At 47.9% G+C, this 25,403-nt stretch overlaps 1 protein-coding gene across 1 annotated transcript; it reads left to right on the forward strand.

The window, feature by feature from the left end:
- The first annotated feature begins 106 nt into the window (after positions 1–106).
- On the forward strand, positions 107–24,399 carry gmds (GDP-mannose 4,6-dehydratase). Its single transcript, XM_085928458.1, has 11 exons — positions 107–332; positions 2,582–2,626; positions 2,727–2,814; positions 2,910–3,019; positions 4,941–5,133; positions 6,530–6,634; positions 10,821–10,948; positions 17,459–17,577; positions 17,855–17,951; positions 23,439–23,507; positions 24,103–24,399. Exons 1-11 carry the CDS (start codon positions 234–236, stop codon positions 24,163–24,165), a joined length of 1,116 nt encoding a protein of 371 aa, XP_085784584.1. The 5' UTR covers positions 107–233; the 3' UTR covers positions 24,166–24,399.
- Positions 24,400–25,403: the final 1,004 nt, after the last annotated feature.

Here is a 25,403-nt window from a genome sequence, read left to right on the forward strand (position 1 = left end):
GTAAAGTCCGTCCTGCAGATGTCGCTGTCATAGAAGCTCCAGTGTTTCAAACGACTCTCCCCTCTTGATGGCGACGTTCTTGTTTGCTCTCCTCCCATTGGATCAATCCATTTAACTTCCTGCTACGTATGATTTGTTTTCTTCTTTCCGTGACGGCAAGTGTCGAGGTAAAGCCGTGCACACCAAACAGTCGGTGGCAGTCGCTTTAGTGGCATAAATCCAGTCAGATAAAAATGTCTCAGAGTTCCGAACCTGCAGCCAACTGCATCGATGTGACGGGAGACGCCACGAAGAAAAGGAAAGCTGCGCTCATCACCGGCATCACTGGTCAGGTACCGTCAACGCTCGTTACCTGCAGCGCCATCAGCATTTACAATCAAATGAAGCGTGAACGTGGTTTGAAGCCAGGGCAACTTGATATCAAGGGAAACCAACACTTCCCCAATGCTGCAAAGGTCAAGTCGAGTCCGTTTTATTGATGTTGCCCTTTATCACGACCATGTCTCAAAGGGTTTCACATGGCCACAGTTGACAGGTATTCTCGACATCCCCTGAGGGCAAAGCAAAACTCACAAAATGAGAAACCTTGAGAAGGAACCGCAGATGGGAGGATCTGGATCTCCTTGCAGGACGACCAGGTTGCAATGGATGCAGAGTGGGCAGCAGTCTAAGGTCATATTAAGTAGTTCCGCAAGTTCGACAAAGATCCCCGCAGCTTGTAAACATGGATCACTACATTGTCAGCTTCATCATCTTTTTCCTTGCACATACTCATCATGGAACTTGGTCATCTGAAACGTCAAGCATTCTGACCAAACTTTTTGGTTGCCAATGTTGCAGTGCATGTCCCTTTGCCATCTTGTGAGGTTTTCCCCCAGCAGTCTACGAGACCAGCAGTGCTTTTATATACGATGTAACCTCTTTGCGAGGTTCATCAAACAACACTTTAAGTGACGATAATATTGTTGGGCAGCGGGACACCGGCCAGCATGCATGTGAAGAAGTGACTCGCTGGGCCATGAGGTCACGGTGGTTCTAAAGTTACTTGCTACACTAACTATTGGCCTTAAATCTGAAGGTGGCGTGCTGTTTTGTCAGAATCCCTTTGAGTCAGATGTCAGCGTGAAATCACGGCATGAGGGCCGGTGAGTTACGAAAGACCACCTGAGTGCTGAGGGGGCGCTGCGGGACTGGGAGGCCTTCTGGACCATTTTACCATTGTGTGGGTTATGGAAAGGTCCATCCTTGCTATCTGACGGTTCCGCTCGACTACGTTTGTCTTTTGCTTCATTGTCGGTTCTTCGGCTGGGCCGCTGCGCTTCACCGCCAGACCATCCGCCGAGGCTTTGTTGAAATTCCATGAAGTCCCTTGATGCGTTCGCTGTTTGCATCAGAGAATGCCATCCAGCAAGTGCCAGAAATAATAATCATAAATTGGCAAACCCAACTCCTTGTAACGACCGTCGATGGCTTCAGCAACACAATGTCTGACATTAGTTTGAATCCAATTTTTTTGTTTTATAGGTCTTTTTCCTGATGAGTGCAACTGCAATGATTGCCATTCAGTGACATTTTTAAAGTTTGTTCATTTACCAGCAGGGGGTACCAAACCATCAGTATTGTATCTTCATTTCAACAAACACCTCCCTCACTTGAGACTGATGTATTGATGATGTATTTTGTATGATTGTTGAAACCAAAGCATCCATTTTGACTTGCGTCACGTTTTGGACACGTCATCGCTTCTGACCGTCAGATTTATTTGGGTTGAACGATTTTGAAAAATAATGTGATTAAGTACAGTATATGATTTGCTGGACCGCTTCCAGTGTAGAGTACTTTCTAACAAACACGCATGACACCAATCTGAATTGCGCGCGAGAGTTTTTTTTCTTGCTATTGCCGTGGCAGGTGAGCTCGGAATGGTCTATTTGTGTGTCAGCTCTCGGCGACAGGAAAGAGCGAGGGGAGGCCTGCAGGCTTCAAGGAGCCTCTTGTTTGTAAAGTGGGCTGCAACTGTTTGGGCATTTCTTTTCCAAATTGCTCTGGGATAGAAAGCAGAAGGAGGGAAACACAAAATGGGCTGGAGCTCAGAATGCTACAGAGAACTGAGGGCCGACCCGGACTTTGCTCCTAATCTGCAATTTACACATAAAGATGGATCACAAAGGATATTTTGGCTGCATTCTGGCTGTAAATTGCCAGAAGTGGCTGGTACAGCCATTTTGGGTGGGTCGCACACAGGTGCTTGTTTTGCGACGGCACCGACACATGACATCAGGGTAGCGGGGTCGGCCCTGTACCGAGCTTCCCGCAAAGAAGCCCCAGGCGTTCCGGCCTCAGCCTTTCTCTCCACGTCTGCCTTCCTGTCCAGGTCTGGCAGGATGAGCAAGGCACATGTGCGAGCGGGATGGCGGGATAAATGCCACAAGTGGCTCCCAACGTTCCGCAGTGTCGCAGAACGTGCGGTTGGAAAGTCTGAGGCTGGAAAAAGATGACGAGTTGAACGGATGACAGGAAGGAGACTGGCTTCGCTCTTTGACATTGATTGCTATTTGTCATCTCATCTCGCCATTTGTAGGATGGCTCGTACCTGGCCGAATTTCTGCTCTCCAAAGGATATGAGGTGAGAATGACGGTCGTGGGTAGCATTTTCTCGGGGACTTTTTGGAGCTGCCGAGCATGCTCCCTCGCAAAAAACGTCACGGCGTCTTCTCTACCGGCAGGTTCACGGCATTTTGAGACGTTCCAGTTCCTTCAACACGGGACGCATTGAGCATCTTTATCAGAACCCGCAGACGCATACGGAAGGCAGTAAGTGTCGTTTGGTCATCACACCGGCAAGTTGAACAATGGCGGCACACCCGAGTCCAAAGCCCGCGTATCACATCCTTTTGTGTCCTTGTCAGATATGAAGCTTCACTACGGTGACCTGACGGACAGCACGTGTCTGGTAAAGATCATCAACCAAGTGAAACCGACGGAAGTCTACAACCTGGGTGCTCAGAGTCACGTCAAGGTAGCGTCAACGCATCTCTCAACTTCTGTCATGTTCTCGTGATGACTGTTGCAATTTCACATTGCTGCCTTCAAGATTTAGCTCTTGATATCTCATCTCGACGACTGAAGATGCTACTGATATTTGCCCCCCCCCCCTTCTCCATGATGAAAATATACCGTACCGTTGTCTGGGCCCAGTGTTTGCTTGATCTCGCATGGACAGGAACCGGTGAATGTCATTTTCAGGCAATGAAGCCTGCGGCTTAATTTGAGTCAACACGGGAAACCTCACACGGCCCGGACACGGACAGGATTGACAGATTTCCATTTTTTTTTTATTTTACTTTGGTCCTCGGTCCGATTCCGTTCCTTCAGTTGTTTGACATCCAAATCCTCTGTGATTTTTCGTGCGTGCGTGCGCGTGGAAGATGTTCTCTGGAGCAAACAGCTGGCCAGCCCGAGGTTGCAACTTGTGGCCAAGGCAGGTTTCATTTAGATCGTGGGAGAGTGCGTGTCAGGTCAAGGTCTTCCTTCATCTTCCTCCCTTGGGCAGATCATCATCCGTCAATCAATAGCTGATTTGGAGTTGAGAGCCAAATGTTTTGCTCCTCTGCAGCAGCAAATATGTTCAAGAAGAAGGAGTAGCCGTCACACACGTGGTCACCTTGCAGTTGGAGCGAGAGTATCTCTTCCAGGAAATCTCACTGTTTCTTTCCACTGTGGTGTGATGAGAGGGGGAAGGAAGGAAGGAAGGAAGGACAGGACAGGACAGGAAAGGAAAGAAAAGGTTTCTCCGCTCTTACACGTGGCAGAGAGAAAGTCTTTCTTTCCCTTGATGGCTGAAAGCAAGCACAGGGCATTTCCTTTCCCAAAAAGCTTTGGCTCCCGAAGCGAATGGCCACGCCATGCCGCAGCGCTCGAAGCCGACATTCTAAGCCCTCATGTATTCGAACGGCAAAACGCCAGAAACGCCACAGAGTCCACATTGCAGAATGAAAAGTAGCAACTGTTGAAAACATGAAGAAATTGTATTGAATAAATCACACCTCCAAAAACAAATCATAAATGTTGTCATTCAAAATTATGAATAAAAGGAGTATGTAATCAATGTTCCAGAATTCCCCAGAATGTTCCCGAGAGATGACGACAAATGTTTGGCATCTCTTGAAATCGAATCATTATTCATAAACGCCATTTTGTATTTATTATTTCTAAACAGAAAATTGGCTTGAGGAGACGAAACATTCAATTGCAAAGTAACATACAGCTGCAAATACTTTGATTCTTTCAAAGAACAATTGCTGTCACGTTCAATTGCGCTGAGCTGCGCACAAGTCCATCCTGACCAAAGTACCTCGCGTGCGTGCATGCGTGTGTATTTACGTGTGTGCGTATATGCGCGTGCGTGTGTGTGTGTGTGTGTGTGTGTGTGTGTGTGTGTGTGCGAGCGAGCGAGCTTGCAAATGGCACAGAGAGGCCCAGTGTTCCCGTTTGACCAAAATAAGGCATCTTTATTTGGCTGCCTACGGAGAAGCACGAAAGGGCCGAAGCCTCTCCCGGGGGACGGCCCTCGCTCCAGCTGTGGCGACCGCGAACCACAAAGGCTTTTTTTTTTTTTTTCTTTCTTTTCTTTGAACCGTCCTGCCTGCTCCATTTTGTGCCTTCAACCAAGCTGGCACACAGAAGTGATGCGTTGTATCATGTGCACAGCCTTCTTGGAGTTCTCCTCCCTTTTGGCCTTCCTGTCTGGAGTTAAGTTATGAAAATTGCCATCAGCTCCAAAGCACTCCAGTAACAGCAGTTGCCCCCCCTGCCTTCAAAATATTTTGCCACCTTCCAGAGATTTGTGAGTCATTGTTTCAGTTTGGCAGCCTCGGAATGTTGCGGAGGTTCACTCAGTTGACCTCCGATGACCTTTTACGCTTTTGTCTGGTCCTCAGATCTCCTTCGAACTGGCCGAGTACACGGCCAACGTGGATGGCGTGGGAACGCTTCGTCTTTTGGACGCTATCAAGACGTGCGGCTTGACCAACAGCGTCAAGTTTTATCAGGCCTCCACCAGCGAGTTGTACGGCAAAGTCCGGGAAATCCCGCAGACGGAAGCCACGCCCTTTTACCCTCGCTCACCTTACGGTAATGCGTTGGTGGCCGACGTCCGTCAATTGGCGTGGTTCACCTGATTCTAACGTGTCCTGCTCACCTGTGCGTGTGCGCGCGTCAAGTCATTTCCGCAACACCGGTCGAGAGGATCGGGCGGATCTTAGCAATATTACCAAGGTGAAAAAAGGCAATTCTGCTTCTATTCTTAATGTGCTTTTGAAAGGAGAACGTTGGGTCAAATATTAGTTCCAGTATCACTCTGTCATTCAGTGCGCAGGCAGCATTTTCACCTCCACACAACCGGAGGCCAAATGTCTGACTGAAGACTTGAGTGGCTCTCCTTGAAACAAAGACGCCTTTATATTTGCTCCAGCACGTAGATGCACGCACGGATCCCCACGCGGGCAAAACACGTGTGCAAGCAATCCGCTTTCGTGTTGGCAGTCGTGTCAACGCGCTGGCGGCTGCTGTCGACACGCTGGTTCCAGCCATTCTAGAGCTCCCGAGAGCAAAATAACCAGAGTGACGGGAGAGCGACAATTCAGAAAACGTGCTTAACTTGTCGAGAAAATGCGATTTAGGCAATGAAAATAAATACACGCGTAAAACATAAACCAAACGTTGCAGGTGGTCATTTCTTCATGTGCAATGGTCAACTCGGTACTCTAGAGCTCCCGAGAGCACTTTTTAATATGTCAAAATAACCTGCGTGACGGGAGAGCGACAATTCAGAAAACGCGCTTAACTCGTCGAGAAAATGCGATTTAGGCAATGAAAATAAATACACGCGTAAAACATAAACCAAACGTTGCAGGTGGTCATTTCTTCATGTGTAGTGGTCAACTCGGCATTCTAGAGCCCCCAAGAGCACTTTTTAGTGACGGGAGAGCGACATGTCAGAAAACGCGCTCAACTCGTCGAGCAAATGCGATTTAGGCAATAAAAATAAAAACGCGCGTAAAACATAAACCAAACGTTGCAGGTGCTCATTTTTTCATGTGCAATGGTCAACTCGGTACTCTCCCAAGAGCACTTTCTATGATGCCAAATTAACCTGCGTGACGGGAGAGCGACAATTCCGAAAACGTGCTTAATGACGTCCATTTGTGCGTCCTCGCAAGAAGATGCCATTGCGACCTGCAGCATACACGGCGGCGGCAAGGGCAAGCCAAAGACTCAGCCATTGGGTATTTGAGGTCTCAGGCTCTCCATTCCAGTGCCACTTTTATTGGCAAATTCATTTGCGAGAGCTTGTACGTTGCTCAGCGTCTCTCACTTCAAGTCAAGTCCATACTTGGGCCAAAACCAGTCAAGCTTTTCTGTTTATGCAGTGAAATGTCGAGTACATACCCCAAAATAATGCTTTCCCCCCTCCTCTCTCTCTCTCTCTCTCTCCATCGTCTGCATCTTTATGGCCGTGTGGTTGAAGGTGCCGCTAAATTGTACGCTTACTGGATCGTGGTCAACTTCAGGGAGGCCTACAACATGTTTGCCGTCAACGGGATACTCTTCAACCACGAGAGTCCGAGGAGAGGTAAGACGCAGCATATCAAAACATTTCACTCCGTAGATGGGGGGGGGGGCAAACCGGGCCATTCCCACACAAATCTTTTGACCCCGCTTGGCTTGATTGTCATCAGGGGAGAAATCATAAACACCTGAGCACTTGACCCGGGCACGAGTCATGTGCTTTTCATTTTGGCGTGTTAAAGCCTCCTCAGGCCATACGTAGTGCACTTCTTCAAAATGGCACGGCGACTGCTCCCTCGTCGCCATTCTTGGGTATTACCGTTTGGAATCATAAGAAAGCAAAGTGGCCAACAGAAGCATTATGCAAGCTTGTTGCTCGGCTCTTAAAAATGCAATTTTTGATCCAGTCCAACTGCTTGTTACTATGATCGATCAAATCTGCAACATTAGCTCACTATTTGTGAATTTTTTTTTTTTTTAAACCTGTCTATTTACAATTGAACTTAGCGATCCTGATAAATCTAAGCCCACAAGGTTCTTGAGTAGGTGCTGGTGTTGTAAATGGACTGATTGTTCACTCCCCGGGTGAAGCGATAGGAGTGTCGTTGGCAACAATGAATGTTTTGACATCTCCATGACAGTGGCAATCGTGAAGCTTCCTTCACTCAAGGGACCGCACCCAACGGGTGACAGCACATTCATTAAGCCGCCTGACATCTTCTTGGTGTTTCCAATCTGAAACAACAACAAAAATCATGAAATCAATACCTTTTAACAATTAGAGAATATATTAGAAATGATATACCAAATATTTCTCGAATACAGTCCCTTCCAAAAGTATCGGAAGAGCAATGTCACTTCCTTTGTATACTGGAGGTTTAGCAGAAAAGACGAAAATGAGATCAAAGTTGAGAATTCCCTTTTTGGTTTTCTGTTATGTACATATACGTCGATATACCAAGCACCTTTTGTTTCTGTAGTGAGCAAAAGTATTGGAACAGAGCTTATTGACTGGGCTGGAATAACATTGAATCTTTGATGGCCTCACTTGATGAGAGTAGAACGCGTAGAAACGAGTGGCTTTGCCTGGGAGCGTTTCTCCGTGACGAGCAAACGTTGATTATTCACTTGGAACTTTCCATGACCTATGGTCAGGTCATGATAAATCATCTTCCACTCCTGCTGCCTGCCGTGTCAAGATTTGAACACATCCTGGTCTTCCCTCCTTTCTCTTGTGTTGTCAACATCCATGTGTTGCCACAGCAACCAAGATTCTTGTCGACTGAGTGCTTGTTGTGCTCTGTCGGCACGTTGTTAGCACTTTGCTAGCTAGCTTCGGGCTTCTTTTTCGGACTCACCTCAGGCTGACAGCGCATCTAGACATGAACACAAAATGCCTTTGAGAACATTCATTTGCATTTTGTAATATGTGTGTAGTCACTGGCTCCACAGAACATTGATGGACAACAATTATTTTGGTAGCATATCAGAATAGTCTCAACTTTTTCTTCAATGTGTAGAGCTGTTGGGTCTTTCTAGCACACCTTTTTGCTTTGAGCAAATCAAAATGATTGCATCATGTCAAATTTGCAGAGGTCTTCACAAGCCTGGATTGCCATTGTATCCTCCTTCACATGAGGCTCACTCTCTGCGACCCGTTGGTGGGTGCGACCTGACATGGTGAGAGTGAAACAAAGCACACAGGCTCGCTGTGATAGGAAGAAGCGTGTCTTTCATCATCCAAGCTTCAGATATCTGCAAGAATTGAGCAATGCTGCTGACAGAAACCAGTAGATGGATGTTTGCCAAGGCAAGGCCTCACAAACACCTTTTTTGGTAAGCGGGGCATCACCAAATGCCTGAATAACCCCGAAATTCACGAGGAGCCATGTTCATAATACAAATGAGCGATTGCTAAGAAAAACGGCCTATGTGGCATTATTGTTACAAAAGCCGTATAAAGCGATCACACGTCTGCTTTGTCTGCTTTTCTCTGAACTAAACATTGCCTGTTCAGACAAGTGCACTACACAAATGAGCTCAGCTAGGAAATATGTCAAAAGTACTTGGGCAGAGTTCTGCGTTAATCTTTAAATTTGCCAGACAAGTGAGCAATTGACAAGAAGCCATACCTTTTTGATGGGTGGGGAGGAATGAAAAACGAATCCAGGTTTAAAAGTGGAAATAACGATTATATTAAATGTATTCTTGATTCAATGATGACCTTAATTCTGCGCATTATCACTCAGACTCTTGATGTAAATTGAAAATAGAAGGGGTCCCAGGATTGAGCCTTGGGGGTGGGGTGCCCTTTGTTTGGTAAGATCCAAAGCAGAACACGCATGGTGTCCTTTCATCCAGCTCAACTTGTCTAAAAGACCAATCGAGCAAAGCCTCCGTTGACTTTCCTGTTTCTACGAGTTGCCAAACACAAACATGCGGGAGCGTCACGGTGTCCTTGTCTCAGATTGATACTCACGTTTTCACTCCCTTTTTAGCGTTGCTTCAGCCCAGCTGTGCCAGACAAGCCAATTCCCGTTGTGGCGTATTTCCCGTCACTTCTCCTGCCAATAAATCAGAGCGAGGGTCAAAATGACATGGAAGAACAAGAAAAGATGCGTGTCAGTTTCTGGCATGGCTTTTGCTGTCTGCTCACATTTCACATGGCCCGTGGAATCATTGGACTTTCTGCCAGCTGCAAGCCAGGTGAAATGGGCCACCCCTGCCCAGCAAAAGGCGGCCTTCTCCCCCAGAGCAGGCCTCATCCTGGCCGTCCCGACTGCTGCTGCCAATAAAGGAAACACATCAACAGAGCCGGCTTTGTGGGCACCTACTCAGCCTGAGGCTGGCCAGCTCCGCTCCATGCTGCACTAATTAGAGGGGGGGGGAGCAATTGGGAACATAGGTGTGAGCTTTATAGGGAGACCTGAGGTGTGCCATGTGGTCGCTACCGACCCAATGAGGTCCTGGTCGCGGCCATTACAGTTTAACCTCCAAAGCGCAGCGCCGTCTTGAGTTTTGATTTGATTTTGTCCCTGCAACTCGTGTCCTCATGACGGACGCCGCCGTCTTGACAAAGTGGTCAGGCCACTTGTAGTCAAGGTACTGCTTCTGTGCTTCCCATTCCAAATGGGTGTATGGCGTGTTGACAGGCTTGCCATATGTAGACTCATCATATGTGTTGTGAGCTTGCTCTGCTCTCTTTCTGCCGCGTTTCGACAAATTTAGCGCAATGGTGTTCGTGGGATTTTCCTGAGTCTGAACTCGAAACGAAGGCTCTGCTCCATGTCAGGCCAAGCGTAAGCTAATTTAGAGACAGAGCTGCGCTATTATGGCCCGGGAGGGAAAAAAAATGAAGGGGGCAACATTCATCAAAGATACGATGAGTTTAAAAACAGTCGGACAGTTCTGAGAGCAGCTTGAGCACTCGTGGAGATTGAGTGATGCTACGAGTGCTTATGTCATGAAAATAGCACTCTTGGATGCAACACACTTGGAAATCACCTTCCCGTATTTCACCACTTGACGATGAAGGACAGAAAAGCCGTCTGGAATGGAGACACTGCAATAGTAGAGCTGACGCCAGCCACAATGCTCAGCTCTGCGTTCCAATTGCAGAATGCCTTGTTTTGCTTGGACAAGTGTGATTTTTCTGAGCGGGTTCTTGGCAGCCTGTTTTCTTGAATTAGCAATATGACACCGGGCCACGGTGTTCCACCAAAGGACACGGGCACCTTTCTAAGCGTTTTGAACACTTTTGTTGTCTGCTCACTTTACAGCCATGTGAATTGTGTCGGAATATGAATGCGGTTCACTTTGCTTGTCAATGTCCTAAACTTGACCCGGCGGCTGGCTGGGGAAAACCCAGGTGATCCTCCTGTTGCTTTTTGTGCCCCCAAACACGTAAAGTCGCTGCCTGATTTGCCTTTGCATCTCGGCCAGATTTGATGCCTTCAATTAAAGGGGATGATGATAGAGTGGAGCTCAACTGCGCTGGCTCAACTCTACTCTGAAGTGGGAACAAATTGACTTGACTTAGGCTGGTTGTTTTGATTTTGTTTTGGACCAGTTGAAGCAGAGCAGAAGTGCGGGGCTCCATTCATGCACATCATTTGTCGCTTAATATCAATGTGCAATTTTTGCCTCATTTTATTCTGTTGTGTATGTTCAGTAAATCTGAACAACGGCTATTCGTGAACGTGCATCCTTCAATTCGAATAATAATCCTTTTTTCTTGTGCATTTCTTTAGGGTCCAATTTTGTGACACGGAAGATCAGCCGTTCTGTGGCAAAGATTCACTTGGGCCAACTGGAGAGCTTCAGTCTGGGTAACCTGGATTCCAAGAGGGATTGGGGCCACGCCCAAGAATATGTGAAGGTACAACATCATCTGGTCACCATCAAAACCAGTCAAACACACACAAACCTCATTCAAGTTGAGTGTTGCATTAAGAAGCAAACGGCACCGCTGTCATTTTTGTCCAAAGGCTTTGTCAGCTCAATTGTAGACATTTGTTGACATGCATCAGCACTTCTGATGCATGTCCAAAAAGTCAAACAACCATTGTGCTCTGATGAGACTTACCCCAGAATCCCCGCCCCCCCTTAGGTTTCGGCGGCGACTATCAGCATCCTTTGTGAGTACCTTGAAATCATAGTTATGGAGACCTAGCGTTGCTGCTCTTACAAATCCATTGTCTGATATTCCACTTTTTATAGCAATCCCAAAGTTTTCAGTTTACAGCCAAAATAAAGGACCTGCCCACCCAATTTGAATCCTTTTGCCGTTGAGCTACCTAGATAGGGTGGCGTTGCCAAGCTGGTGTAGTGACCCCAATCTGAAAGGCCACTGAGCTCTGCATGCGCTGCATGTGAGCTGAACGGCGTACAGATGTCCACAGAACATAAGAAGCTTTTTTCCAGCCTCCATATTTGAAGCCTCCTGTGATTCTCTGCCAAAAGAGCAGTGGAGATGGCTAAAGAGGAGCGGGTGTGGTAGAATGCGGCGTGCCGTGCACTCGGATTTCCCGCAGCTCATCCGTGGCCCGGATCCCTCCGGGCGCCCTCTGTCCTTCCTCCGACTGACTCCGTTGGAAGAAAGCGAGATATTAAGGCAATGCCGCCGTGTCCCGCAGATGATGACAGAAAGAGCCTGTTTGTCCTCACGTCACGGTGCCAGCAGCAAGCCGAGCGAGGGGAACGGCCGGCCGGCCGGCCGCATGAAACAAAGCAACAGGGGCTGCTGACTGCTTCCAAACGTCTGCCTTTTCCCTCATTTGTGTGTGCGCAAGGAAACATTCCTTGGAGTCAAAGCATGTGATAGCTGAAGTTGGGAACGTGGTGTGGGGCTGCGGAGATAGATGAAAGGCTCAACGGGCGAGCGTGTCCAACAGGCCACCTCTCACGGTGCACCGTGTTGTCGTTAGAAGGTGGCCGAGGCAGCAGGGGGCCTCCTTTGAGTGAGAGGTCATTGTGTCAGTGCGAAAGGGAGCTGCTGAAGCGGGTGCCGTTGGTGAACACCTCCAACATGACTCTCAAAGATTTGGAGGCAGCCAAAGACTGCTAGCATTGTGTTGAGTCCCGAGCTTGCCTCCTCATTGGTCTCTGCCTCCGCTCGCTTGCTGCATCAATGCACGCTCGAGACGCTCCAGGCTTCCTGTGGGAATGACTCTGCTCAATCAGGCACCGCCATGCTCCAGGTTGGGCAGCCAAACAGAAGCTCGAGGTGGACCAGCGTTTGTAAAAAAACCTGAGAGGCAAACGGGCGTGCCTTTGTTGACCGTAATATTGAGGTGAAGCATCTCTTCTGCTGAGACTTGAATGCAGGCCATCAAAGCTTTTCTAGAAATGTTCCTGCGGCCGGTGTCGGTGCCAAGTTACAAATGTAAACAAGTGACAGTTTGTAAACACCGGCGCACGGCACGCGTGTCCTGCTTTTCCTCCTGGTCTCTCTCTTTCTCATTCTCCCCACTCCACCCGAGACAGGCTAATTGCTCCAAATTGGCGGCGGGCGGCGCGGGTGGTAGGAGGGGCGTGCTGTGTTTCTGCTTTAATGACGTCTAAAGGCGCGTGGACGCGCACCTCTGTTTTATTCGCAGATTTATGTCAAGCTGAGATTCGCGTGTGTGGCTTTGCGCCGTGATAACTGTCACATCCATGCTGTTTGGCCCTCTCAGTGTCATTTTTCATATGTTTGTATTTTTCTTCTGCTGCAGTAATGGCGACAGAGGAGGCTAATTGGCCAATCACTGTGCCTATCTCAACCAATCACTGATGATCGATGAACGTGCCGGGTCATTCATCACACGATGTGTTTGGAAAATGACAATCAGAGTGGTTTCATCTGGCTTTGTACAGTTGGCCACCTGTGTTTGTCCAAAGTCCAGGCGCGGAATGGTCCGCCGAGTAGGCAGTCGGGGGATGACATGTCTGCTGGCGTGGGAGTGGGCCGCCGCCGCCGTCACTTGAAATTGTAGACTGGAATGCGTGTGTTTCCTTCACACTCGCTGTAGACACGCACGCACACACATGCACCAACCCACCCAAACACACACACACACACACACACACACACACACACACACACTGTGAGTCTGACTCTATCAGATGGTCACGCAGCCCGTGGGAAGATTCTCTGTCCAGACTGCAGAGTGTCAAAGTCAAGCCAACTATCAAACAGGTCGCGAATCTTTTTCTGTTCTCACATATCTCAGACTTGCTCTCGAGATAAAGACCTTCTGATATTGCTCCTCTCATTAGCGTCGAAATTGCAAGATGTGTTTGAAAGTTTTCGCCAGACAGTAAACATCGGATGTTTTTTCAAAGACATAGACAAATGAGTCGGACGTCTGAGTTGTGTTTTCCGCGCACGAGCAGCAACTCACTCAATCGCAGCCGACGACTGCAGAATTCCCTCGACAGCCGCTATAAAAAGAGAAGAGCCGTTATTTTATGTTTTGTATTACAAAGAAGAGCCGAGCTGCAGCAGGCCAAGTGGCTCTCCAAACAGGTCTCACTGGAGATCTGGGGCCCCAAAAACTGCAAATTAGGCCGGTTGGTGCCACCGAAGTGGACAATCTCAAACAAATGACAGTTTACGGCTCACACTTGCACACTGGGCAACTGAGCTCAGCACGCATAGCAGCTCGCTCCAAGAGCCAAACCGCAAACCTAGCAATAGCACCGCTCGTCTTGTGCCTTTCAACTCGCCACGCTTCCGTGTTTCAGCCTACATATGTCTCGTTGCTCTCCGCCAGAGAGCCCACTAAGTGAATGAGCAGCAGTGGCTCAAACTTTGTGCGTTTTTACTTTGGCCTTCCGAAGACTTGACTGGTCGGCGTGACCTGACTGGAGAGTTGCCCGCTTTAAAAAGTACTGACAAATAAAATGACACCTTTTTCCGAGATGCTTATTGGTTCCGTTTTTACAGTACATTTCCAAAATTGGTTGTTGAACGCTTTTATAGCTTAAGTATGAAATGCTAATGGGTCAAAAGTAGCCCACACCCAGCGCACTGTGCAACATTCCCGCTACGCTTGTGGTCGTCGTCTTCTTTGTCGGGTCCCTTCCCGTCTGCCTGGGTGGCATCTGTGTTCCCGCTGGCGTCCTATACGCCTTGACTCCCGACCAAGTGTGTGCTTGGAAAAGAATTTTTGATGTTGCGTTGTATTTTTGGACCTCGAGATCCCAAATAGAAAGAAGCATTTTCATTGTGTTGCAGCTGTGAATGTTCTCAGAGTCATACCAGCTTGTTTGTGTGGCACCAAGGCTTTTTGAAATGAGATCAGCAAAGGCCACTGAGACCACCCTGGAAAGACGCAGCAGCACTTTTTTGCTAACGTGTTTTGATTGTCAGAACAATCTGACAGGCGCAGGAGCGAGGGAGTGAGAGACTGCTTCCTGTATAGACGGGAAGTGGAGAGGGCAGTGCATTGATTTTCCTAGCATGCTAAGTCTGGCGCTGCGGCGCAACGAGCCGCTTCCGGCCCAGAAGAATGTCATGCGCTTTATCTGGCGTGCAGCAGTTTCTCGAAAAAGGTTGGAAAATTCATCCTGTACTGTTGGCCTTTCAGCCCTTTTCTCATCAAACTGCAGCGAGCATAAGGGCATTGGGCGTTCACATTGGACGACATGACTTTGGAAGCTCATTCATCACCTCGATGATCTTTAAACTCTCACTCTTGATGTCGCATCCTTTGTTCCTCCATGTTTTTTGCAAGTTCTTGGAAGGACTCCCGGTCATCTCCATGTTATCAGAAGGCCAGAATAGATGTTTGGCGCAATTCTCTCAATTACCACCGGGAGAGAGGAAAGGCAAAATGACAAGAAGAAGAATTCTCCAAATGCACTGAACATCCATCCATTCATCCCTTGAGATTGATATTGAATAAAACATGTGCTGATGGATTGTTTCACATTTTGGGGCCTTTTCCACACCTCAGGTCAGATGTGAGAGGTCAGAGTTTGCCAGTTACTTCTCTCAACCAGAGAGAGGAGGAGTCCCTCCTTCTTGCCTCTTGCACATCTGGCTGCCCCCAGAACACTCATTTGGAGAAACAACAAGAATGGAGAATATTTCCCTGGAGGAAAGAAGAACTCTGCAGTGAAACCGCACACTTAAATCCGAGAGCGCGAGAGAGAGAGAGAGAGAGAGAGGAGGGTTTGCTTCCTGTCCATATTGGTCCTTGTCCTCTTTGTCCAAAGTCGTCACCGCCATCATCGGGGCGTCACGTCCGAAACGTCATGAATGTGCTCATCTGTCTGAATCTCAGACACAAAGTGCAATTCCCGCCCTTTGCCACATCCGGGGCAATACGTCGAGCCAGTTTTACAATACAGCTGATGGCGGTATCGTGATATTTTATGTGTGACATAACTTTGGTTTACAAATTATAGCTTGGCAACAGAAGACAAGGAGACACTTTCATCAATCTTCCATTTCAAAAAAAAAAAAAAAAAAAGCACAATCAAATGCCAATTCCTTGAGTTGAGGGAGCAGCCGGCTCCTTTGTGTCTCTTCCAAAACACGAACGCTTGGAGACTCTTTGCACGCGCGACACGAGCGCAGACAGCTGCGCTCCATTACAACAACGTACAGGAGCCATCTCTCCGCCCCTCCGACTCTTATTGGAAATGGGAGGAAGCCCCCTGCCAGATTTACAGGTGCACACTTAGGAAGGCCCACCACCACACACACACAGACGCATGTGTGTCTATGTGTTGTGTAGTGATCTCATGTCAGCTCCACAAACAAATCAGCCAACTTCGGATTCTCCTTTGCCAGCTTTGCCCCCCAAAATCCGTCCGGTATCGAAGGTTCCTTTCATATATTCTGTCCGGTGGCTTTTGTTGCGGGAATATCTGAGGCATTTCCTCTGTGCGCTCGCTCTCCTGTCTTTGCAATAAGCGAGAGGCCGGAGGTATGCGCCGGGCGGGCTGAGCTTGCTCGCTCGCTCGCCTTTTACTTAGTCCAAAGAGACGGGAACGCCGCCGATATGATTTCCCCGTGGAAAAAGCACATTCCAAGGAGGAACAACTTGAGTCGGCCACCGAGCAATATCGCAGCCGAAAATGGACAAAGGTTTTTTCAGAATTGGCGTTTTTACAATGACGAGTTTCTGTGATACTCTGAATATGGCCGAGTTCTTCTGTCCACGAATAACGGGGCTGCCTAGAATAGCCAAGAGCAACATTTAAGAGAAAACGAGAATAGACGGCCGGAAGAGCAAAATGTTCTGCTCAAAAATCACACGACAGCGGTTGAAGGCAAAAATGAAGATTTGGGAAGAGTGTCTCTGTGGTTGCGACAGAATCGCTCCTCGTTTGAGTCCTTTGCTTTGCGGCGGGGATTTTCCAGCAGCGCTCAGGTTGTGAACGTGTTCTGCCAGCGGCCATATGGAATGGGTTCAAAGTCGGCCCCGCTTGATAGCGATCTCAGCTGTTCCGTGTCTCCACATCAAATGATTCATTTGGTCTAGTTCAATCAAGGTGGGAAGCCTAAGAAAGGTACTTTATTATCAGAGGCCTATCAGCATTTTGTCAGACTGCAACATTTTATGCCGTTTTAACCAACACCCAATCAGACCTGACCATTCATTTTCATCAACTGAGCCGCCCCCTGGAAGCCAATTAGCACCATGAAATGTGGGATTGAAAGCAGAACGTTGGATGGTGCCGACATTTCTTTTTTTACAGTATGTGATTGATCACCTGTGAAAGTCAGCCCTGCCATATACACGCAAGCTGTCATTAGCCTCAAGTGGTTTATAGTAAATGCAGGCAAAATGTTGCACCTTTGCCACGGAGATCAAACTACCACATACTGCACTGTAGCTTGCTCTGCCTCAATGAAGTCAAATACATTTTGTCTTTGCACATTTGGCCTGATGAGCTTTGGCTGTTTTTGGCTCTTCTGCCATTTGTGTGTTGTCTGATCTCTCCTAAGGCGGGCTCATAAATATTCGGCAGACATTTGACCGGCTGTTGAACAAAGCATTGCTGCCTTCGGGAACCTGGACTATAAATTTCCACGGGGACGCTTTGGCTCGGCTTCAAACCGCGTAAACTCGATTTACGAGCGTCGGCGGGGGGACGCCGCGCTCGATGTCTGACTTGCGGGCTTATTTCAAGACGTCAGGCCGGCCTCGTTGCTGGTGTGAAAATGAATTTTGTGCATGCGCGTTCTCGGCCGCGTGACGTGCTCATGTGTGCCGGTGGCACAACGGAGCGCTCCGGCCTCGGTTCCCACGATGCGTGTCCCGGGAGCTTCGGCGCTGACGTCAGGACGGAGATAGAGGCGAGCGTCGCAGTCACAGGCCACAAGGGCACTTCCTGCCAGTCACAAGCAGCCCGATTGACATGAAACTCAACCTTTTTCTCTCCCTCTCAGGCCATGTGGCTGATGCTGCAACAGGAGGAACCCGATGATTTCGTCATAGCAACAGGGGAGGTGCACAGTGTGAGGGAGTTTGTGGAGAAAGCTTTCCAGCACGTGGGGAAGACCATTGTGTAAGCACACACACAAGCATTATCCTGGATTTTCTTTTTCTGATCATTTTCGTCATTCAAAAAATCTCGTGTTGCCAGACATCTGGCAACAATACGGTCATTTGACTGCTTTGCAAATTGGCCCATTTCAGTTCCATTATGATTTGCCAAATGTTCATCGTCTGCTCAGCTGCCCTCGGGTCAGTTCTGTGTGTGTAAATGCGGGGAGGTGCACGGGCGACATGTTTGGTCTAGCTCAGAAGAAAAGGAACGTGATGAGGAACATGCATCTTTGCAGGTGGAGCGGGAAGGACGAGCACGAGGTGGGTCATTGCCAGGAGACAGGAGTCGTGCATGTCAAGGTCAACCCAAAATATTTCCGGCCCACAGAAGTGGTAAGTGTCTTTCCTGAATAGTTGAAGTTGTGACTTTATGCTCTAATTGGTGATTGCTTGCAAGTGACCTGGTTTCTGATTGTGTTTGGAAGCAGCCATTTATGCCTGCGTCTGTGTGTGGGGGGCAAAGTGGCCATCTCTCATCGGGTTACCGTGCCGTGGTGTGGTGGCCCCTATTAGCTGTCAGCTTCTCACTTCCAAGCCGTGAGTGGCGTTCCTCGCATGGAGATTAGAAATTGAGTGCTGCTGGAGGATTAGCAAATTGACTGACTCTTGTAAGCATGGAATCACGGGGCACACACCTGGGACGCTTTTCTTTGTGCTGTAAAGTCGAGTCGAACTCTAAGCGGCAGTGGCAACGCTCTGCTGGCATTTTCTTTGTGTTTCTTTTACCACTTTGCACACAGCACCCAATTTAGTTCAAGTTGAACATATTGATGTAATCCATCCCAGCAGATATTTGACGAATGATACATTGAGTGGGGGAGGCGTGAAATTTTTTACTTTATGCTAACTCATTTCCTGAGGTGAAGCAAAGCACGCATGCATACACGCACTTCTTGTGTCACATTGAAAAAGTATTAAAAAAAAAAAAAGTTGAGATGGCTGTATTTGCAGATGTAGCAACGAGGCAGCTCAGTTTCTCTTGTGTATGTGTTCCATTGTCTATTGTCTCCATTTGGAGCTCGTCAAATGTTTAACCTCTGACCCTCAAGGCAGGAAGTTTATGAGACCGTGCTCGCAGCTTAGCATTGTTGCGCTCCTCGAGTGGAAATACCTGTCATCGTGTGGCTACACGCTAAAAGAATTCAGCTGATTCCGACATTTCTTTTGTGTTTGTTGCAAAGTGCGAGAAACCGTGTGTGTGTGTGTGCGCGCGTGTGCGAGCGCGCGGCTTTGTTGAAGGAGGTTGAGGCCGTGAAATGTGCAGGTGCTCCTTCCATTTTGTCTTTCCTTGTGGTGGCTTGTTGCTGGATGTGGAAGTGCACAGGTGTCAGAAAGCGGCGACCAGTCGAACCACATTTGTGAAGTGGAGAGCTGACAGATGTTGATGATAGAATTCTTTTGGCTTTTGGCCAATCTTGAAATGGGTCCTGGCTCATTTTTAGCTTTAACGTCATGTTCTGTGTGGCTGCGCAAGCAGTGGATCGAGTCTACGTATGTTTAATTCGAAAGTAGAAAAATTCAAAATTGAGTGCGGCTCTAAATGTAAAAGATTGCTGTGCCACGCAGCCATCATACTTTGCAGTTCATGCGTGGCTCAAGGCCACAAGGTGACAGACAGCTCAGTGCTGTTTTGTTTTTTACTAAGCTCACGTGGAGCGTGAGTTTCGATGAATGTGAAGTTGTCTTTGTCTGTATTGTCTTCTTCCCATTCCCACTGTGTTCACGTAACTGCTCAGCTGCCGCACAACTTTGCCGGCCCGCCCGGAGCCTCTTCTCTGTTTTGCCAAGGAGATGCTTGGCGAGCCTGGAATGCCCCTCCGGCTTAGATGACTGTACTTTTCATTTTTTCAATGAATGAACTCGTCTTCTTGCTCTTTTTGTTCGAATTGATGAACACGAAGGTTATCTAAAAGTCAATCAGTCAAAGCAAGACAGCAGCAGAAAGTGGCGGCAGCGTAATTGATGCGAAACGTAACTTCGGTTTCAATTCTCGAGCCCTTTGTTTGCAATTTGTTTGGTTTCTTCTCAAGGCTGGTGTCAGAGCGCTCGCCTAAAAATAGCTTCGTTGACGCACCGTGCCTCGGCATCTGTCAACCTTTGCGATGAAGGATGGTTCTTCTTCTTTTCGTAACGGCTGTCATACCAGCGCTAAGATCCGCATAACAACGCTAAGAGTGCCACGTCATGGCCGGTTTGGTTGGAAGAGCAAACAATGGCTCCAGTGATGAAGGCGGCGGCCCGTTCAGGACCGTTTGCAACCGTTGTCAACTTGCCAGATGAGCTCAGCTACGTGATGTTGCAAGCGCGCACCTAAGCCAAATTTTTTTTCATCGGAGGACAGTTGCACCCACGGATCTTATCAGTCAGTGATGCTGAAAGCATTCTTTCGATTTTGGGGATGAAATGTTGCAACCTGTTTGCCTAACTCGGCTTCGGAGGCACGCGAGGAGCGGCCGTGAGAGAGCGAGCGCTCCATTGCGGTTGAAGATGAGCCTCAGATTTCAATTTTGTCATCTGCTCTGTACTTTTTATAGCCGCTCTAAGAGAGAGTGTGACTTGCTTTTTTGAAATGGAAACAAATAATGACACTTATTTGCTCAGAGCTATTTGACCTCATTTGTCAGGTCACTGTCCATTCCGTACGCAATGAAGCTGACAGGAGAAAGCTCTCGCCATCTCTGTCATCCGTCTGCCCCCGGCAGACACCAAAATCTGCAGCACCAAAATCAGATCGGCAAAACAATCATACAAAGACAGCAGCCGTGTGTGTGGCCAATGAGATGGACGAGCTGACCGTCAAGGGCCACCAAATAAGCGCTGGAGGTGAGCAAAGTGCCGATGAGAAGATGGCCAGATTTCGGCCGATGGTGCTCCCTCACCATGCCTCGACTGATGTGAATTGGGATGGTGCGCCCCTGGGAAAGCGGCTTGAAAAGTGGGATTGACCTCTCACCTGCGGTCTGCAACCTGATCCTGCTAGCTTTATCGGAGTGGCCGGGGGGGGGGGGCTCGTAGCCACGTCACGCTGCCGATTGCAACTTCCTGGGCTTGGGACGCTGGCCTGCGCATACAAACACATTTGACCTCCCGCATTTCTTGACCCATTCCCTTTTCGTGGCAGGTTTGCTCTGCCTGCCTGCCTGAGAAGAAGAAACTTTGGACTGCGCATATGAGTGTGTGCGTGTGTGTGTGTGTGTGTCTGGTATTTCCTGAAGAAGTTTCCTCCTGCCGTCAGAGCGGAACCACCCCGGGCCGACTGCAAATATAAAGAACGGAGGTTGACAAAAGTTTCTCCTCAAGGCGGGGCCCGGCTCTCTACCTGAGTGAAAGGAGCTTCCCGCTTGTCCTCCCTCCGCCAACAAGTTGAAGAAGGCGCTGAGTGCGAGATGCTCACGTCAAGTCGGGTCTTAGTCCAAAAGCACGTGAACTTATTGCAGTCAAGCAAATGTGTTTTATTTGTCTGAGAAAGGTTAATGCGGTGCCCTTATCCTGATTGGGCTGATTCATTCTTGAGCTGCCCTTTTTTAGTCACACACACACACACACACACACACACACACACACACACACACACACACACGCCACTTTCCCAAAACCTGAAGCTGTATGAGAGTTTTTCCTTCTGCCCTCTCTTGTCGCTCAAGCTTTGTCATCATTCTTGTAAATTGTCATGCTGTTGCAGCTCCGTGGCCATCTTCCAAGTCGCACGTTCTGCTTGGATTTGACTAGCGCCGCCAAAAGCATCAATCCTTCACAGTATGCTTTTTCTCTGAAGGTTTTTGTGGGTCTTTTTCATCCTCTCCAAGGGCATTGGAATGACGGCAGTCGGATCGATTGTCGTCTTCAGATGAAGTTGCGACTATTTATGACTTGCTGGTCTATTTCAGAGCTTGCAAAGCAGTTTTGCTTTTGTGGTTTGATGCAGTTCTTGGTTGCAAGTTTGGAAGAACTCAAAAAAAGAAATCATTGTTTTCACCCCCACTTTAAAATAAGCAGAGAATGTCCCAAATTTTCCACAACTCAGCTAACCACAGTTTCAAACCCAAAAAATAATTCAAGCATACACAAAAGTCATCATGCTGAACTGCACAGATATTGTTCATATCATTCATGTCTTTGTTCCTTCACTTTGTTTGTCAAAAGGCAAATTCCATGGCGCTATGTTAGCACCGGTGTTGCTGTTGTCTCACTTGTAAATAGATCGTTTAAAAAAAGGATCATGTATGGAGATGGGACACGCTGAATAATTTTTGGTTTGACTTCAAATGTTTGTCCGTGCAGCTGCAATGTTTTCTGCCCTCCAGTTCCGATCAAACACTCGCTCTGAGCTGTTCAACGTTTTTCTCTCTGCCTTTTCATTTTCTCAGCGGCCAACCGACAATGAAACAATGTGGAGGCGCAACTTTCGGCGCGAGTGCCTTGGCATTGTGGCTCTCCCTGTTTGGGCACGATGAGAGAAGCTGATTTGGGAGGCTGATAACGCCAGGAATGCTGCTCAAAGCGGAATTGCTGTCCAGAAAGAGGTGTCGTCCTGTGGGTGCATCACAATTTCTCCCGTCTGTCTCCCTCACTCTGCTTTCTTGGGGTTGACAAGAAGGTGTCTCCACTCCAGAGAACTAAGCTTCACACTTGCCCCCTCCCCTCCCCACTGCAATTTTCCTTCTATGCTGCACAAGAGACATTTCAATTGTGACAACTCAGTCACCTGAGCCCTCTCTTCTGTGCCCCCCGCCCGCCCGCCCGCCTCAGCACCAGCCCCCTCCATTCCCTCTTCAACTCTCACTCCCGGTCTGCAGCTTTATGCTGACTCAAGGAATTATGATCTGTTTCCCGTCCGCAGGAATAATGGAATCAAGTTGGAGGGAGGGAACACGTGTGTGTGTGTGCGTGCGCGCGCGTCAACATCAGCATGCAAGACGGTGACACCCTTTCGATTGAAATTGAAATGTTTCTGTTGAGGATTGAAGCTTGCTTTACTGGAGCGGATTGTAGGTGCTTGCCCTGCCCGTCAGAGTGACAGGGCCACCCTTTAGAGGTCACTTCACACATTGTGCAGCGAGTCGGGGAAGGAAACCTGAGCCATAACTCAAGCAACACTAACTGGTGCTGTCCTTGTCTTGGCCGTGAGCTCGCCGTCTTGCTCGTGCTCTCTCGCGCTCACAAAGCCACAAGAACAAAAGTTCCTGCACCAAGGAGCAAAAAGCAGCAGGTGAAAGAAGCCCCACTAAATAATGGCCCTAACATGTTTTTGTTGGGGGGGCTTGGCGGTAGGCAGCTGCACACTTTCGAGCGCCCCTCTGCGCAAGCATGACATCCCAGACTGTGAGTGGCACGGCGCTGTGAAGCTGCTGGCACACCGCACTGCCTCAAACATCATGCGCATCAGGAGCTTTAATCTGAGCGGCTCCGACCTTTGGACTCAGACACGTCGGCTGTATTGATGCCATGTCGCTAATTAAGCTAATGCGCCTGAGCTGCGTGATTTATGGGAAAAGTGTGGCGGAGATGGCAAAATTGCTTTGCACGAAATGCCCGTCAGGATTGTCTTTTACTGTCCGCACGGTTTGCACTCTGTCCAATGTTCACCATATGAATGGTTTTTTTCTTGCGGGGCCGTCGGGAGGGATTTGGAAAAACAGCACGTGTGCTTGCTTAGCCACATAAAAGCAGGAACGCTGAGAAACCTGGATCGTGCTCTTGTTTAGCTGATTCCAATTTGCGTGCTGATGATCAGCAACAACGACAACGTTCAGTCGGTTCTGTCGTTTAAAAAAGCATTGCGTCACAATGATATCATTTGTCGCCTTTTTGTTCTTGCAGGATTACCTGCAAGGTGACAGCAGCAAAGCGCACGAGAAGCTGGGCTGGAAGCCCAAAGTGACCTTTGAGGTGAGTCTCAGTGGCCGCCTCGCGTGCATGCGTGCCACACAAATGTCTTTCCAGTTACACTGTAGCGGAAATTTCTTAAAATGGCAAATGCAAAGTCTGACCAGTCAAGTGTGCAAACAAGCATCTTGAGTTCCCCTTGTCGTTTGCTGCGGCGTACAATTTTTTCATTTGCTCTTGTCGAAATGATTAAATCCTTGCAATGGAACAGGAAACGAATGTAGGTAGTCAAAGTCTAGCCCCGCTCAGATCTTCAGCGGTAACGTCACCACGCATGCGCGGAGGCCCCGGCCGGCCGGCATTTGTTGCTCTCGCTTACTCAGGTATATTCTCATTTAAATTGCTCAATTTAAATGTGTCTCATAATGACGACTCCTCAGATAAGATGGCAGCATTTGATAGCATTACTTTGAGTCATTTGCGGGAATAACCTTTTGTTTTGTTTTTTATTTCATTTGTCGCTCTCCGAAACGAAACGTGTCCCTTGAGAGCTGCTCCAGAAGCGATGCATTTGTCTCTCGGTGTCATGTGTAAAGTTTTTCCCTGTTGAGTTTAAGACGTGACGTGACGTGACGTGACTTTGTTGTGATGGTTGCAGGAGCTGGTGAAAGAAATGGTGGAGGCGGACATTGTGCTGATGAAGAAAAACCCAAATGCCTGAGACGCTCCCTGGGGGACGTCGACGTCTCAACATTCCCGTCAACACACACCACGAAGGACCATCTAATTTGAAAATTATTGCACTTTTTTTTTTTTAAATCATGTTTTTATTACGATGACTCAACGACGACTCTTGTGCTCTATTAAAGAGCATTTTCAGAACGTGTCAAGAAATGTACTGGATGATTTTGAAAAGTAAACGCAGATCATTGAAACCGTATTTTCTCTGACTTTTGTATTCCTCTGATTGCGTTGCTGGTGCAGGAATTTCCATAGATAGTATTTCAATAGAATTTCCCAAATATTCTATTCAGATTTAAACATTCACCCTTAAAACTGCTGGGTTAAAAATTGGAGCAAATCAGTATGTTTTGTCAGGCTGACCATACTTTGGGTTGTTGTGCATAACAATAACCCAATTTGTTGCCCAATTTTGAACCTAAATCGGGTTATTATTAACCCAGCATTTTTAAGGGTGCACACAAAAAAGGTTAGACGCGTTGAATAAGCTTTTTTTCACTTTTAGGTTTACCACAAAAAAAAATTACTTTTATTTTTATAATTAAAAACGATTTGAGGTGATTTGCATATGTGATCATTTTCATTAATATCTAATTTAGCATGTATAAAACGCACATTTACCGTCATGTGGGGGAAAAATTATTTAATCAATAAAAGAGCAATGTAAAATGCAAAAACACCATAAAGACTAGTATTAAGTTATCATGTTAACAGTTTATTTAAATGATCTGATTTCATATGGGCCCATAGTAAACTATTGAAATTAAGATGATTATATTTTCATCAAATCAATTTGGCCGCCTCACTGAAAAAAAAAGCATTATTTTCGGTCGCATGTGATTAAACGTCATGGCCACCTCACGAAATGTGTCTATTTCTCAAAAATGTTGAAATGAAATGTCGCCTAATAGATGTGCATGTGCGAGTTAAGTCTAATTTTTTGATTCTCGCTCAGCGCATGTTTTGTATCAAGCCAAATGGATCTGAATGGCTGAGTAGTAAATTGAGGCCGAGGTGTGCGTTAATAGGGAGGGCCTAGGCGTTTTAGGACAGCGCCCCCCCCCCCCCCGGAGTGTTTGTGTTGGCCGTGCATGCGTGATGTTGTACGCTCAGCAAACGAGAAGCAGATGCGCTCCGACTCCATTTGGCCCCTGAAAGCGCACTGAGAGCAGCGGGCGGGCTGGGGGCTGCTGTCTCTCTCCCCTTTACGAAGCTTGG

This window comes from Syngnathus leptorhynchus, chromosome 13 (assembly GCF_054491065.1).
Source record: "Syngnathus leptorhynchus isolate UIUO chromosome 13, UIUO_Slep, whole genome shotgun sequence".
In the NCBI taxonomy this organism is placed as follows: domain Eukaryota; kingdom Metazoa; phylum Chordata; class Actinopteri; order Syngnathiformes; family Syngnathidae; genus Syngnathus; species Syngnathus leptorhynchus.

What these genes read in the sequence shown, in the direction of transcription:
- gmds (XM_085928458.1), top strand. Translation starts at nt 234, where the DNA reads ATGTCTCAGAGTTCCGAACCTGCAGCCAACTGCATCGATGTGACGGGA. An exon ending in GCAGACGCATACGGAAGGCA is followed by an intron (nt 2,815 to 2,909) that starts GTAAGTGTCGTT and finishes TGTCCTTGTCAG; the next exon opens with ATATGAAGCTTCACTACGGT. An exon ending in GTGCTCAGAGTCACGTCAAG is followed by an intron (nt 3,020 to 4,940) that starts GTAGCGTCAACG and finishes TCTGGTCCTCAG; the next exon opens with ATCTCCTTCGAACTGGCCGA.